The following is a 16,443-nucleotide window of genomic DNA, read 5'->3' as shown; positions in this document are numbered from 1 at the left end:
AAACCATAAGAATAAATGTTGCTACACATACATTCTTGGGCCTAACCAATAATCTCATTTTGTGCATCTTTTCTTATTCATACTTGGTCTCTAAATACCATTCAAAAGAGATTAATCTCTAGTTTTATAGAACATATAATACCACACCCCTATACTACTTAACATAGTCTAAAAATAAAGCAAGGATAAATGCTATTAAGTTTTAATAAAATTCCCAAGTCTTGGAAGTTAGACTTGAGTGATCCATGATCTGTATCACTTACAAAGTTTGCACTAGATGTCACTATGAGAACAGTTTATTCAAACTGATGCCACAAGGTATAAAAAATAAACAGAGCCAAGTCAGAAGTGTCACGAAATCTAAAATAATTGATGTAAATTTATTCAATTAAAATTAGTTTATTGTTAATAATATGAAAATCAGAGCAATGTCTCTCCTTTTCTCTTCTGGGTTCCACTGACTTCTAGCTTCTGTCTCTTCCCTATGGTTTTCTCTTGACTATGTGGGCTTATAAAGGACTCCAGTAATCTGGACTAAGACCCAACCTCACTCATTTGGGCCACACCTTCACTAAAACAACATCTTCAAGAGATCCTTTATACAATGGGTTCACACCCATGGAACTGTGGATTAAGACTAAAAACATGTCAAAATTGGGGTACATAATTCAGTCTACCACAAATTCCAAAGAAGAAATAGGAGTAACACTTTTCTCTGTGCCTTCTGCCATTTTCATCCCCAAAATAAATGATAATCCATTATTGTCTCAGAGAAGAAAAGTACCTTCTGTCTGCGGGAAGGGCACAATGCTATTAAAACAGGAATATTTTCAAGTTTAATACTAGCAAAAGATTTCATTAGGAAATAGTGGAAGACAACAGTCCAGGTTCCTGGCTTTGAGGGCCCAATGAAAGAGAAATGAATACACAGAAGTTTCTATATACAGTGAAAGTAGTCAACAGCATAACATTATCTGTACCCAAACTACAGTTCATAAAATACCACAATCTTAATATTAAAATTTCACTAAGCAATTTTATGAAACAAGATTAAAGTCCAGGAATACAGTTTTAATAAAAGCAAAGTCACCTCTACTTGTGCTGCAAAATGTGCTTTCTCCTTGTCTTTTTGCTCCATGCATCGCTTCACTTCCTCTAACTCAGATGCCATTGTGTTGAAGTTCAACTGCACTCGCAAATCTGATATCTGCTTCTCTAGATCCTGTTTTCCCCGCTCAATGCCTTAGAGAGAAAATGTAAAGTAAAACCGTTGGTTTTATGACAGAAGAATGTACTTTCAAATGGTACTTAGCCTTGACGTGTTAATATTCTATCTTATATGATCCACTTATTGACATTGTCACTCAGCAGACCTTTCTGATATTGTCAGTTTATTCTTTCAAGTCTCATTCAACTTTCAAATATATACATTGCTGTGTCATCCAACATTATTCCATTTTGATACTGAAACCTAACGTGTTATCTGATTCTAATACAATTTATTTCAGGAAAATTCTATCCTTTTTTTTTCCTCTAATTTTCCTCACATCCTGATTACCTCTAAGCTCTAATTTAATGAAAATACTGAAAAGGCATCTTCAACTAAGCTACTCCATCTAACTCAAGTTACTGAAGTTCACACAATGAAATACTTTTCTTGCAACATAAGCAACAAATGATGTTGCTAAATTTATAATTGAGTATGATCACCAATTTACTAATTCTTACTAATTTTATAATTGAAATTATAAGATAGAACAATATACATTGACTTAGTATTTTATTCAACATGAAATACTTGGGTCTGTTATGCACAGGGTACTTAATACCAACTTCAAATACAAAGAGGCATAAGATAAAATCCATTCTCAATGAGCTTACAGTCCAAGAATAGAGACAAGACACATAAATAAAATATTTCCTAGAGTCTAAGATGTCAACATTGGAATAGATACCATGAATGTAAAACTGTTTTCCAAGGAAAAGGAAAAATCAAAGGGGAAGGGGAAAGGGAAAGTGGGGAAAAGGGGAGAGAAAGGGAATGGTAGGAGGGAGGAAGGGGGAAGAGAGGGCAAGGAAGAGGATACTAACAAATCAACTTCAGAAATATTAAAATGTACAAAAGTGTATGTCTTGGAATGAAAGACTGTGATGTTTCAATTCACTTGTCAATTTGGCTAGGTTATGGCATCCAGTTGTTTCAAAAAGCAGACACTAGCCTGACTGTAATTGTGAGGATATTTCATGGATTTAAATCATCAATAAATTGACTGTATCTATGGCTAATTACATCTACAATCAACTGAGGAGACTGCCTTCAACAATGAGAGAAGTTTCATCCAATCAGTTGAAGGCTTTAAAAGGAGAAGTGATGATTTCAGCAGTCAGAAGGGAGAATTTCCATCTTTACTTCAGCCAGCCAGCTTTTTCTGGGGAGTTCATAAAAAACATTCATCAGAGTTCCCAACATGCGGCCAGCCTGCCCTACAGAATTTTGACTTGCCATCCCCACAGATGCATGAGCCAGTTACTGTAATAAATCTAATAATATTTACACACACATATAAATACATCCCGTCAGTTCTGTTTCCCTAGAGGACCCTGACTAATACAAACACATACAAGCATTTTAATAGTACAACAACACTAACAGATACATGAACATAATATAGAAATAGTACAAAAGAGAGAAAGATTAACTCTCTCAGTAATAAAATGAGGTAGGAAGAATTAGAAACTAAGTTAAGTTTAAAGAGCAAATACAAAAGTTCACCAAGCAGAAGACAAGAAGTTAGGGTGGTATTTTAGGGAAATGAAACAGCATAAAGCACAGGGGTACAAAATAGTATTACATACCCACATAATTGTAGACGCAATTCTATGTAGCTAACACAAATATTACACACATATATCATCAACAGGGAATTTATGTCTTGCTAGGGAGCTCAGATTTCATCCTATAGACCAGATGTCAATGAACTTCTTCTGAGGAGGACTGGACAGAAAATATATTAGGTCATATTATCCCTGTTACAACTACTCAACTCTGCCATTGCATCTTGAAAGGACCTACAGAAAGTACATAAATAAACAGGAATGCCTATGCTCCAATAAAAGTTTATTTATAAAAAAGACACCAGATTGACAAAGCCTTCTGGACCAAAAGGGGGAAGAGAAATGAAACAAAATAAAGTTTCAGTGGCTGAGAGACTTCAAATAGAGTCAAAAGAATCATTTTGGAGGTAACTCTTACACATTATACAGATATCTCTTTTTAGTTTTTAGTTTATTAGAATAGCTAGAAGGAAATACCTGAAACTGTTGAAATGCAATCCAGTATCCTTGATTCTTGAAGATGACTGTATAACTATATAGCTTACATGGTGTGACTACGTGTGATTGTGAAAACCTTGTGGCTCACACTCCCTTTACCCAGTGTATGGACAAATGAGTAGAAAAATAGGGACAAAAAGTAAATGAATAATAAGGGGGAAGAAGAGGTATGGGATGTTTTGGGTGTTCTTTTTTACTTTTATTTTTATTCTTATTTTTCTTTTTTGGAGTAATGAAAATGTTCAAAAATTGACTGTGGTATGATGAATGCAAAACTATATGATGACACTATGAATAATTGTTTGTACACTTTGGATGACTGTATGGTATGTGAATATATTTCAATAAAATTGCATTAAAAAAAAAAAAAAGACAACAGGCTAGATTTCACCCACAGGCCCATCCGTGCTAGGTCTCCAATCTAAAAAAATGTAATTTTATTTATATGTAAATGCATTTATTTTATAAATACATGTATTTTATTTATTTTATAAATACATGTATATTATTTATTTTATACATACATGTATATATGCATATGTGTTTGTGCATACTTGTCACCATAGTATATGTGTGTGCATGTGTATATATATATACACATATTTGCTACATGCTTCATAATATAAAAACATTAGTATGGACAGGTATGACAAAATATGGACACATACATAATATATATAAGATATATGTGTAGATATACACGCATATTTGTATACAGGCATGTACATGTATGCACACTTTATGAAATATATATGGAATGGGGACATGTATTTTGGTACATGTTCATATATAAAAACATAGTATGGATATATATGTACACATACCTATATATTACATATAATGAAACATAGCAAAATTAAAATATTTAAAATATAAGATATAAAATATAAACAGCATTATAAATACTCTCTTCCCACAGCCAGAGGATCATCTCATATGCATTCAATTTTGGAGAATGCTTGCCATAAACACTGATGAGTCCATATAGAATAGTAGTTAAAAGCTCAATCTTTGAGGAGGAAAAGGTCCATGTTTGCTAATTCCAAATGTGATCTTGGACAAGATACTCAATCTCTTCTTCAGTCTTTTTTTTTTTCTTAATTTTTAAACCAGAAATAAGAATAGCACCCTTGTCATAAAATAGTAGAAAAAATTTAAAAAGATGATGTAAAGTGATTAGCAGAATGCCTTGTATGCAAGAATTGTAATGAGAGGTTTTAATCAAGATAACAACATGATCATTTTCTGTTTTAGCAAGGTCCCTTTAGAAGTATGGAAAATAGATTACAGAAGAACCAGAATGAGACAAGACAAGCAAAGAGGGTTGTATAGGGAGACAAAGCCTGCCTAAGCTGAGGCAGTGAAAGTAAGAAAAGAATGGGACAAATTCAAGAAATATCAGGACCCATAAACAGTATGTGGGAAATGGTTAGAAGGAGGAGAGGAGGAAAAATTCCATACATTCTTTATGTTTTAGGCCTGTGTGTCTGGATGGAGGATGATGCCATCAATTGACACAGGAAAGAAAAGCCAAGTTTTAAGGAAAGAACAGACAGAACTTTAGATCTGTTGATTAAGCATTCAGTGGAACCGCATATGGAGATGTTCAATGAGCAACTCCATCTGGAAGGCTAAATTTTAGGAGAGTCAGTGGACTTTTTATTTGATAACTAAAATATAAGAGTAAATTAAAACCCCCAAGGAGAAGTACAAAATGAGAAAAGTCATGACAACAGCAGCATTTAAAAGACAAACTATAAACAAAGGGACAAGATACAGATGAGAAAAATGAAAAAAATGAGAAAAACAAAAGCAATTAAGGCAGAAAAAAAACAGGAAAGAGTAGAGGCACTGAAGTCAGTGGAAGAGTTTTAAGAAGGAAGAAGAAATAAACAGGGTTCACAAGATAAGTAATGAAAATCTTGAAATCAGCTAAAGAGACCACTAGTAAAATAAGCAAGGGGAAGACAGAAGTCATTTTGTAGTAGGGTAAGGAAAAAACAGCAGTTGGAGACAAAGAATGTAATTTCTCATATAGAATTGTCTTCAAACAATACAAGTATTTTAAAAAGATAAAAAATTTAGAATTGTTAAAGGAAGGTAAAGGAATCCATTATCACATGAACACAGATTTTTTCTTTCTTTAAACCTGGTAAGTAATTAAGAAAAGTGAGATTCTTTTACTCCTCAAAGACTTATATGAAAAATGACTAGATTTTACAAGACATCAAAAGATACTGCAAATGTGCCACAGATGTTTTCTTCAAACAAAATGAGAATTCTATGTGCATTTTTACAAAAATTTAATGAATAATCTACTACTTCAGGATTTATTTTTAAATATAAATTAAAAGATTGATGTAAAATCATTTGTTACATTACAATATATGAAAAGTAAACTTGATGGGATACAAAAATATTAGGATGACTGTGTCAAAACTTGCCACCTTTTAAAGATTTTCTGGCAATGTGGAAATTCTAAATTAGGCAATACATTGAATTACATGTGGGGAATCTGGGGAAATATTTGGCTTCCCTGAATTTAGTAGTATATAAAATACTTGCAAGAGTTTGGCTAAAACATTGGACATTCAAATAGGAAGCTTCATGACTGAAATAATTTACAAACTGAGCAATCTGGACTAGACTATTAGAAACCAATATAAAATGTTAAAATTCTTGTTAAAACTAAATTTTGAAGGAAAAAAAATGACACCTAGGGTCATTAAATTCCAAAACCTAATCAATATCTCCACTGTGTAGGTATTCTAATATTACTCAAACAAAAATCTTTCCTAATGCACATAAGAAAAAGTCAGCCAAATGGCTCACAGATTAATGGCCACTTCTGTCAGCTGATTAATTTTTGTTACCAATCTCCAGATTAAAAAAGATAGGTTCTTATTTTAGTTATTTAGACAAATTGAAAATTGGGATAAGAGAAAGTGAAAAATATGGCAATATTTACAAGTTAATTACAAAGTCAGATACATACACACACACACACCACACACACACACACATTTAGACATGAGAGTGAGAAGCCGGAAAAAAATCCACTGCTGACTAGTTGTCTCTTTCTCAGAGAACATCCCATGAGATAAGCAGGTCTGACAACTGAAATGGGTTTAGAAATGAAGCAGTCAACATCAAGATTGAATGCTATCTAGACTTTTGATAGACCGGTTAAACAAGATGGTGGCAAAAGATTCTCCAAGATTCCATCCAATCACAGAATCTTCAAATAACTAGCAAAAACTGGCAGAGTACCTTCCTCAAAACTCCAGAAAATAGTCAAAAGGTTACAGTAACGGCACCAATGCTGAATCATCAAAACACAACATAAACAAACAAACAAACAAAAAAGAGTAGGGAAAGCTCATAGTGCATTTATTGGACCCTCACCCACACCATACCCAGCACAGTGTGGAGCCAACCTGCACTCTCAGTTTGGGCTGACAGCCGTGTTCCAAAGAAAGCAGAGAAAACCCTTTGCACAAACGGGGATGCCTACCATCGGTGCCAATCTATTGGGTGGGAGCCCAATTTCATAGGGAATAGAGAGGACATTCAGGTTCATGTAAACCACAGAATTTCTGAGTTCACATGCGAATTTAAGCCTAGGACAAGATACAGGCACAGAAAAAAACAGAACACCACACTTCCCCCTGGGACTAAATGAAGATCTCAAATCAGACACATAAACTCACAACTGGGGGAACTAAAAAAAAGAAGTGCAAATTCATCCCAAATGAGGAGAAGGAAAGAATAACACAGATTGGAGATGAGATAAAATTAAACAGAGAATAAAAAAACACCAATAAAAAGAATCAGTGAAACCAAAATTGGTTCTTCAAAAGGATCAACAAAATTGACACCTAGATTGATAAAGAAAAAAAGAGAAAAGACACAAATAAATAAAATCAGAAATGAAAGGAGGGAAAATTACTACTGACCACACAGAAATAAAAAGGATTATAAGGATTACAGGGATATTATGAACAACTGTATGTCAACATATTAGATAACCTAGATAAAATAGACAAATTCCTAGAAACACACACTTACCTATACTAAGGAAGAAACAGAAGATCTCAACAGACCAGTAACTAACAAACAATTAAATATTGATCAAAAACCTTCCATCAAAGAAAAGCCTAGGACCAGATGTCTTCAGTAGTGAGTTTTAACAAACATTCCAAGGAGAATTACTACCAGTACTTCTCAAATTCTTACAAAAATTTGAAAAAGAGGAAGAACTTCCTAACATATTCTATGATGCCAAGATTACGCCAATAACTAAGCTACATAAAGATACCAAAAGAAAAGGAAATGAAAAAGTATCCCTTATGAACAGACATGCAAATATCTCAAAAAATACAAGGAAAACAAATCCATCAGCAAATTAAAAGAATTATACACTAAATCAAGTGGGATTTATCCCATGTGTGCAATGTGGTTCAACATAAGAAAATCAATTAATGTAATACATCACATTAATACAATGAAGGAAAAAAAAACAAAAACACCTGATATCTTAATTGATACAGAGAAGGAATTTGACAAAATCTAGCATCCCTTCTTGATAAACACTCAGAAATCTTGGAATGAAAGGAAATTACCTTGACATGATAAAGAGCATAGATGAAAAATCCACACCTAACATTATATTCAATGATTAAAGGTTCCAAGCATTCCTGCTAAGATCAGGAAAAAGACAAGGATGCCTAAAGTCATCACCGTTATTCAACATTGTACTGAAAGTTCTAGCCAAGGCAATTAGGCAAGTCAAACAAATAAAAGGCATCCAAATTGGAAAGGAAGAAATACAACTTTCCCTGTCTACAGATAACATGATCCCATATATAGGAAATCCCGAAAAATCCACAACAAAGCTACTAGAGCTAATAAACAAATTCAGCAAAATGGTAACATACAAGACCAACATGCCAAAATCAGTAGTGTTTCAGTACACTAGTAATGGAAAACCTGAAGAGGAAATCAAGGGGAAAAAATCCATTTATAATAGCAACCATAAGAATCAAATATCTAGGAATAAATTAAACAAGGAATGTAAAGGACTTATATATAGAAAACTATAAAACACTGCTAAAAGAAATCAAAGAAGACCTAAATTAATGGAAGGACATTCCATTTTCATTGATTGGAAGACTAAATATTTTTAAGATGTCAATTCTCCCCCATGTGATTTACAGATTCAACGCAATCCCAATCAAAATTCCACAGCCTTCTTTATACAAATGAGAAAGCCAATCGTCAAATTTATATGGAAGGGTAAGGAGCTCCAAATAGCCAAAACCACCTTGAAAAAAAAGAGTTAAGTCAGAGTACTCACACTTCCTGATTTTAAAACTTATTACAAAGCTATAGTAATCAAAGCAGCCCGATACTGGCAACAAGGACAGACATATAGACCTATGGAATCAAATTGAGAGTTCAGAAAAAAAAAAACCACAACTATGACCAACTGATTTTTGACTAGGGTGCCAAGTCCATTTAATGTGAAAGGAATAGTCTTTTCAAGAAATAGTGCTGGGAAATTATATACCTATATGCAAAAGAATGAAGGTCAACTCATAGCTCACACAATATGCAAAAATCAACTCAAAATGAATCAAGGCCTATATATAAGAACCCAAACTATAAAACCCCTAGAAGACATAGGGAAGCATCTTCAGGACCTTATGTTAGGCAATGGCTTCTTAGACTTTATACCAAAAGCACAAGCAACAAAAGGAAAGCAGATAAATGGGACGTCATCAAAATATAAAACACTTACGAATCAAAGAACTTCATCGTGGAAGTAAAAAGACAACCTACAGAATATCAGAGAAGATTTGGAAACCACATATCTGATTAGATTTTAATATCCAGAATATATAAAGAAGTCCTACAATTCAACAACAAAAATATAAACAATCCAATTAAAAAATGGGCAAAAGACTTGAATAGACATTTCTCCAAAGAAGATACAGAGATGGTCAAAATGCACATGAAAAGTGCTCAACACAATAAGCCATTAGGGAAATGCAAATAGACACCATAATGAAATACCATTTCTCACCCAATAGCATGGCTACTATTAAAACAATAATAATAATACCAAGCATTATAGAGGATGCTTTTCCCAAGTGAGATGCCTTTTAACACCTACCAGAATGGCTACTACTTAAAAAACAGAAAATTAAAGTGTTGGAGAGGAGGTGTAAAAATAGGAACATTCATTCATTGTTGGTGGGAATGTAAAATGGTACAGTCATGGGGAAGGTAGTTTGGCAGTTCCTTAAGAAGTTAAGTATGGAATTAACATATGACCCAGCAATCCCACTTACAGGTATATACCCAAAAGAACTGAAATCGGTGATTAAAATAGATATTTGCATATTGATGTTCATAGGAGAATTATTCACAATTGTCAAAAGATAGAAGCAACCAAACTATCCATCAGCAGACGAAGGATAAATAAAATGTGGTATACAAACCAATGGAATATTTTTCAGCCATAAAAAGGAACAAAGTTCTGATACACACAACATGGATGAAACTTGAAGACATCATTTTGGGTGAAATAAGCCAGACACAAAAGGGCAAAAAGGGAAAGTTTAAGTTGTATATAATGTATCAGAATAAAATTTTTAAAAAACCTACAGAAGTGTATAATACAAACAGTGAACTCGAATGTAAAGTATGAACTATAGTTTATGGTATAATTATAATAATATTGTTTCAATTGTAACACAGGTACAGCAGGCTATATGGGAACTCAGACTTTTTGCATCATTTTTCTGTAAACCTACAACTTTTCTAATTAAAAAAAAAAAGACTGAATGCTAGATTATAGTCAACTTGTGGAAAATGGAAAATCTTACAGTAGGATTAAGAAATAAATACGATGACAATAGCTCAGCATAAGGACTGCAATTCTGAAAATGGGAGGTATTTCCTAAGAAAGACCTATAAAAACTCTCATATTTACAAATCAGAATTATACCTCTCCTAAACCTCCCATCATCTCGTTGTTCATCCTGATGGTTTGAATGTTGCTTGGAAATCTGTTGTAAGCCCTTTTGATCACTTTCTGCTTTCATTAGTTGTATGCGTAGTTCTTCTATCTAAAAACAGTAAAAAATAAAACTTTTACAAGTTTTCAAAAGCAGGAAAAGAACTAATTAAACTTACAAATGATTACCCTTTATTTCCCTAGGAAAAAAAAATTACTTCTAATGAGCTATTGTAAACACAAGTTGAAGCCAATTTTCTATGTCAAGCACAGCAAAACACTCTCTTGCTCCATTTTCCTCATTCCTTCCATAAAGAATGAATGCCTTTTCCTTCTCTGTGTCCACTGTAACAAATAATTTGACTGCAAAAAGAAACAAACAAACAAACAAAAAAAAAAATCCCTTATTTTGACCTCAGTCCACTCCACCACTATTAACCCAAACCACCCCAATAAAGAACTATATGTTTTTATATTTTTCACCTATTTTCTTTCATGTGAACATGGTCTATGGGTTTGTAAACTCAACTGAAATGATCATGAGTTAGCATATTCTGATATCAAAATCATGCTCAAAATAAATAAACAATAAATGATGATGAATAAACCACAAGCTCCTTAACATCAGGGACTGTCTCTTGTATTTCTAGAGACTAGCATATTGCCTAGCACATAGCAGGGACTTTTCCTAATGACCACTAAGCAATGACCACTTAGCAGTAGCAAAAAGGCAGCTAAAATTGCAATGCAGCCAGAACACAGAAATCCCTTGATTCAAAAACTGAAATTAGAGATTATGAATCAGCATTCCAAAAAAATCAGATTGGCATCGAATAAAGATAAACTTCCAAGAAAGAAAATCTGAACTCTACCAACATTAATTACATGTGGCCACTGGCTGTAGAACAAAGTCAATGAATATTTTTAAAGGTTTTGCAAAACAGGTGCCACAGTATATTTTCAACACCAATTGTCAAAATGTAATAATCCTTCTGAACATCTATGATACCTGACATCTTGCCCTGACCAAGCATATTATGTAGGTGAATTATGTAACACACACCTCATAAACAAAGGAAGGTACATTTGCAGTTTAAATTTGAAACAGGCAGAGAGGTAATTAGAAATCCATATACCCTTACCCAATGTAAGCAAGATGGCTATTTAAAATTACTGAACTTTAAATATCAGAAATGACAAACTTCTATTATGAGTTAATGGGCTACAAAATGTCATGCTTAAATATTAAGCCTCATCTTCGGTTAAAAGGGGCAAGTGACATTTCAAAAAAACATGACGATAACACCATGAGGCATTCAAACTAACTTAAACATGGAAAGGTGTGCTTTATATATTTTATTTCCCCCTTCCTCTCCAGCATCTCTTTGAATAAAATTAAGCACCTCGAACATACACTGTCACAGTGGGAACTTGGGCCTGTGTTTTATACTAGCTTTCTCTGAATCTTCATTAAACGATTTCAACCTTTTGCTTATATGTGCTAATATACATTCATTAGAAAAAGATTTTTCTAGACCGAGTTTTATTTTCCTTTCACAAAGACATTTAATAGAAAAGGAGACTCAATCCTGATTTAATGTAAAAGCAGATTTTCATAGTTTACATAGACTTACCTGATGCATAAGCGTTTCTCTGCTGCCTTCTGACTGATTCAATAACCTCCGAGATAGCTCCAGCTCCTGTTCAAGCTAGAATTTCAAGAAAGGATAAAGAAAAATATTAAAAGTCCAATGGGGCAGAAGATTAATAAATTATTATAGGCATAGTTTAAGAGGAGAAAAGCAAAAAGGATTCAGAAGATATGTACAGGTAACATGCAAGGATACATATCTTTCTATGAACACATATCAATACTTTCAATAAAATAATTTAATTGTAAATTACAAAGTGAACTAGACCAGGCAGGCCTCATGAGGTCTGTGTTCTGATCCCAGTTCCAATTCATGTGTAATCCTGTTTAAGGTCTTTTCTCCCTAGGCCTCTATTTTGCCAAATCTAAAATAAGGATTTTATACTAGAGACTCTCTAAGATTCCATCCAGTTCTGAAAATATTTTAATCTAAATTCTAAAACAATTTTTTCTTTAATTCATCATATGCAATGCCAAATGAACTGAATTAGAATTGAAAGCTGCAGAGACCTAATGACTCAAATAATGTTTCATCTAACTGGTGACTAATTACATTCCTAATATTCTACTTCAATGGAAATTTTAAAATACACAAGTTCAGAATAAGACATTTAAAATTTCCTTAATAATATTACCATTTGATAAATATCCAAGAAAATTGTGGCCAGTTAGGTGATTAAATACCTTATGAAATTTGAATATGCCTAGCCTATTTCAAGTTGAAAAATGTAATGGGATGGGAGATAAATTTGTTAAAAATCCAGAGCTTACATATATATGATAGACTTTTTATTCTTTTTAAGAGTAAGGTTGCTTTGTAAAATCATAAAATATATTAAGTTGTTTTTCAGTGTTTACATTAGTACGATTATCATAAATTATCATTTCATACCATGCCAACTCTCCATTCCCAGAGCATATCCATGCCGTAACTGAGAATCAAGCTGGTACTGCCAAACTGTATCTTTCCAGTTTGCCACTTTGCTCTTTCTGAATTGTTGCTTTAATTTTGTAAATACCTGGTACTCAGCAACAGAAGTTGTAAGGATGGGAAATACTATCATCATAAATAGCTGTAGCCCTTTAAAAAGTGTTTTAGGTAGGCGAGGCAAGATGGCAGCATAGGAAGGTGTGGAATTTAGTTAGTTCCCTAAAGCAACTAGCAAATAGACAGAAACAACTAGTAAATAATCTGGAACAACTGTCTGGGGGACTTGTGTGACTAGACACACATCGTACACCAGTCTGGAATGGGCGGAACAGCTGAGATTGCAGCACAGAACTGCAAGTAAAGCTCCCCAAACTGAGGAGCTGGTGCACCCCCGCACACACACACACTGGCAAGCAGGCTGAGTTGGAACACTTCCTTGTGGAAAAAAGAAGTAGTCTACTAGGAACAAGGGCAGGTAGCTCAACCAAGATCCAACTGCACCTTTAATTAACAAATTTGGAATAATGAATATAAATTATGAGCACACATAAACCCGGAGCAAGCAGGAAAGGAACCCGGAAGTTTCTCCCAGCAGAGAGGCGGCAGGGCTGACAGAAAAAAAAATAAATAAATAAATAAATAAATAAATAAATAAAAACAGAGGCTTTTGGACTCGGCTGAGCTCAGAATACTGGAAAAGGGCTGTGTCCCAAGAAAACAGGAACACAAAAACAGGTACCAATTCCAGTTCTTGACTAGTGAACTGGGGGACTGCAGATTGGCTCTGAAAAGGAATTTCTTTTTTCTTTTTTTCTCTCATTCTAAGTAGCTCATTAGAGAAAGCCTTGGGCATTTAATTGTCAGCACTGACCCAGGCAAAGGTAAAGTTAAGATAATCAGAGTCAAAGGAAGAAGTCAAGTGCAAGAGACAATTCTCTAAAGGGCTTATTCTCCCAAAGAAAGGGGGGGTAGGGGTTAGGTCCATCTCAAGGGGCAGCCCTCCCTCACAGACTTCAGAGAGAAAAAAAAAAAAAAAAAAAAAAAAACAGAAACAGCTTAAGCTTGGCTTCCAACACCCTCAGCCCTTGGCAAGAACAGGGTCTGCTGGGAAGTAAAAAGGCACACCTCCTCTTTAGGCCAGTGGGGAGCTGGAAGATAACAAGAGCCACCTGCAGGGAAGGATAGGAAAAGCACAGTTTCTAGAGACCTCACAGGAAGTCTGACAATATGCTGGGTCTCACACTCGGAGAAACCTGATACTGATTACACCCTTTCTCTGAGGCCTGGGCCTGTCTGATCTGGGAAAACAAGACTGGGGTAATCAAGGAAACCAGATGCCTAGACAACAAAAAACTATGAATCATACTAGGAAAAATGAAGATATACCCTAAAGGAACAAACTTATACTTCCAATGAGATACAGGAGATGAAACAATTAATTAAAGATCTTCAAACAAATATGCTAAATCAATTCTGAAATCAAATTAACAAGTGGAGAAAAGATATTCCAAAAGAGATGAAGGATATAAAGAAGACATTGGGCAAATATAAGGAATAACTCAAAAGTTTGAAAAAACAATTTGTAGAACTGATAAGAATGAAAGACACAATAGAAGAAATTAAAAACAAAATGGAAACATACAATAGGAGATTTGAAGAGGCAGAAGAAAGGATTCATGAACTAGAAAATAAGACATCTGAAATCCTACACACAAAAAAACAGATAGAGAAAAGAATGGAAAAACATGAGCAGGGTCTCATGGAATCGAACGACAATATGAAGCATACAAATATACATGTCATAGGTGTCCCAGAAGAAGAGAAGGGAAAAGGGGCAGAAGCAATAAAGAAAATAATCACTGAAAATGTCCCACTCTTTCATAAGTGTAAAATTACAGATCCAAGAAGCACAGCATACCCCAAACAGAATGGATCCAAGTAGAATGACTCCAAGATGCTTAATAATCAGATTATCAAATGTTAAAGAAAAATAGAGAGTTCTGAAAGCAGCAAGAAAAAAAGAAATTCATTACATACAAGGGAAGCGCAATAAGACTATATGTGGATTTCTCAACAGAAACCATGGAGGCAAGAAGGCAGTGGTCTGATATATTTAAGATACTGAAAGAGAAAAACTACCAACCAAGAATTCTATATCTGGCAAAAACTGTCTTTAAAAAATGAGTGCGAGTTTAAAATATTTTCAGAGAAACAGACACTTGACAGAGTTTGTGAACAAGATACCTGCTCTACAAGAAATACTAAAGGGAGCTGTGCTGGTTTGGGTGTATTATGCCCCCCAAAATGCCATGTTCCTTAATGCAATCTTGTGGGGGCAAACATATTGGTGTTGATTAGGTTGGAATCTTCGGATTAGGTTGTTTCCATGGAGACATGACCCACACAACTGTAGGTAACACCTTTGATTAGATTATTTCCATGGAGTTGTGGTGCTGCCCATTCAGCCTGGGTCATAATTAAATCATTGGAGGTCTATAAGAGCTCAGACAGAGGGAGCTTGCTGCTGCAGCTAAGACAGACATTTTGGAGATGGCAGTTGAAAGCAGATTTTGCTGACGCTTTGGAGATACTAGCCCAGAGTTTGCCCCAAGATGCTAAGCCTAGAGACATTTTGGAGAACACCATTTTGAAAGGCAACCTGGGAGCAAGCAGACAACAGCCACATGCCTTCTCAACTAAAAGAGGTTTTCTGGACACCACTGGCCATCCTTCAGTGAAGGTACCCTCTTGTTGATGCCTTAGTTTGGAAACTTTTATGGCCTCTGGACTGTAAATTTGTAACCAAATAAACCCCCTTTATAAAAGCCAATCCATTTCTGGAATTTTGCCTAAAGGCAGCATTAGCAAACTGGAACAGGAGCACTAAAGGCAGATAGGAAAAGACAGGAGGGGTTTGGAGAGGAGTGTAGGAATGTAGACTACCAGTAAGGGTAAAAAGAGAGAGAGAGAAAAAAAAATAAGATATGACATATAAAATCCAAAAGACAAAATGGTAGACAGTAGACATTACATTGAGTGAAATTAGCCAGAAACAAAAGGACAGGTACTGTATGGATTTACTAATACAAACTAACATTGATGATCAAAATTTGAGTTAAAGTTGAGAACACAGGTTATCAGGAGATAGAAAGAGGTGAGAGATTGGGCATTTTGATGCTGAATGAGTACAGAAGGTTCAACAGGATTGATTACAGAGATCCAGAAATGGATAGCATAATACTGTGTGATAGCACAATATTGTAGGTACTCTGAACAAAGATGAGTGTGAGTATGGTTGAAAGAGGAAGGCTAGGAGCATCTATGACACCAGAAGACACAAGATAAAGACTGGGATTGTTTAACTTAGCGAAATAAGTAGTCAATGATGGTGATTAAATGTACTAATATAAGAGTGTTTTTAAATGAGGGAGAAAAAGTGAATGTTAACATTGCAAGGTGTTGAAAATCGGATGGTTTAGGGGAAAAAATACAATCAACGCAAACTAG

The 16,443-nt window shown here is 34.4% G+C and overlaps 1 protein-coding gene across 5 annotated transcripts in view; it reads right to left on the bottom strand.

Moving 5' to 3' along the window:
* Window positions 1-16,443, bottom strand: part of CEP128 (centrosomal protein 128) — a 632,097-nt gene that overhangs the window by 426,603 nt on the left and 189,051 nt on the right. For all 5 annotated transcript variants that reach the window (XM_037832153.1, XM_037832154.1, XM_037832157.1 and 2 more), the window contains 3 exons: window positions 11,989-12,063; window positions 10,346-10,466; window positions 1,091-1,242 (listed from right to left, as the gene is read on the bottom strand). In XM_037832153.1, the coding sequence (XP_037688081.1) occupies window positions 1,091-1,242; window positions 10,346-10,466; window positions 11,989-12,063 (348 nt within the window). The remainder of the gene's footprint in view (window positions 1-1,090; window positions 1,243-10,345; window positions 10,467-11,988; window positions 12,064-16,443) is intronic.

Source organism: Choloepus didactylus, chromosome 4 (assembly GCF_015220235.1).
Source record: "Choloepus didactylus isolate mChoDid1 chromosome 4, mChoDid1.pri, whole genome shotgun sequence".
Taxonomy (NCBI): domain Eukaryota; kingdom Metazoa; phylum Chordata; class Mammalia; order Pilosa; family Megalonychidae; genus Choloepus; species Choloepus didactylus.
Note: the sequence above shows the minus strand (reverse complement) of the source record. Positions and strands in the feature narration are given on the sequence as shown.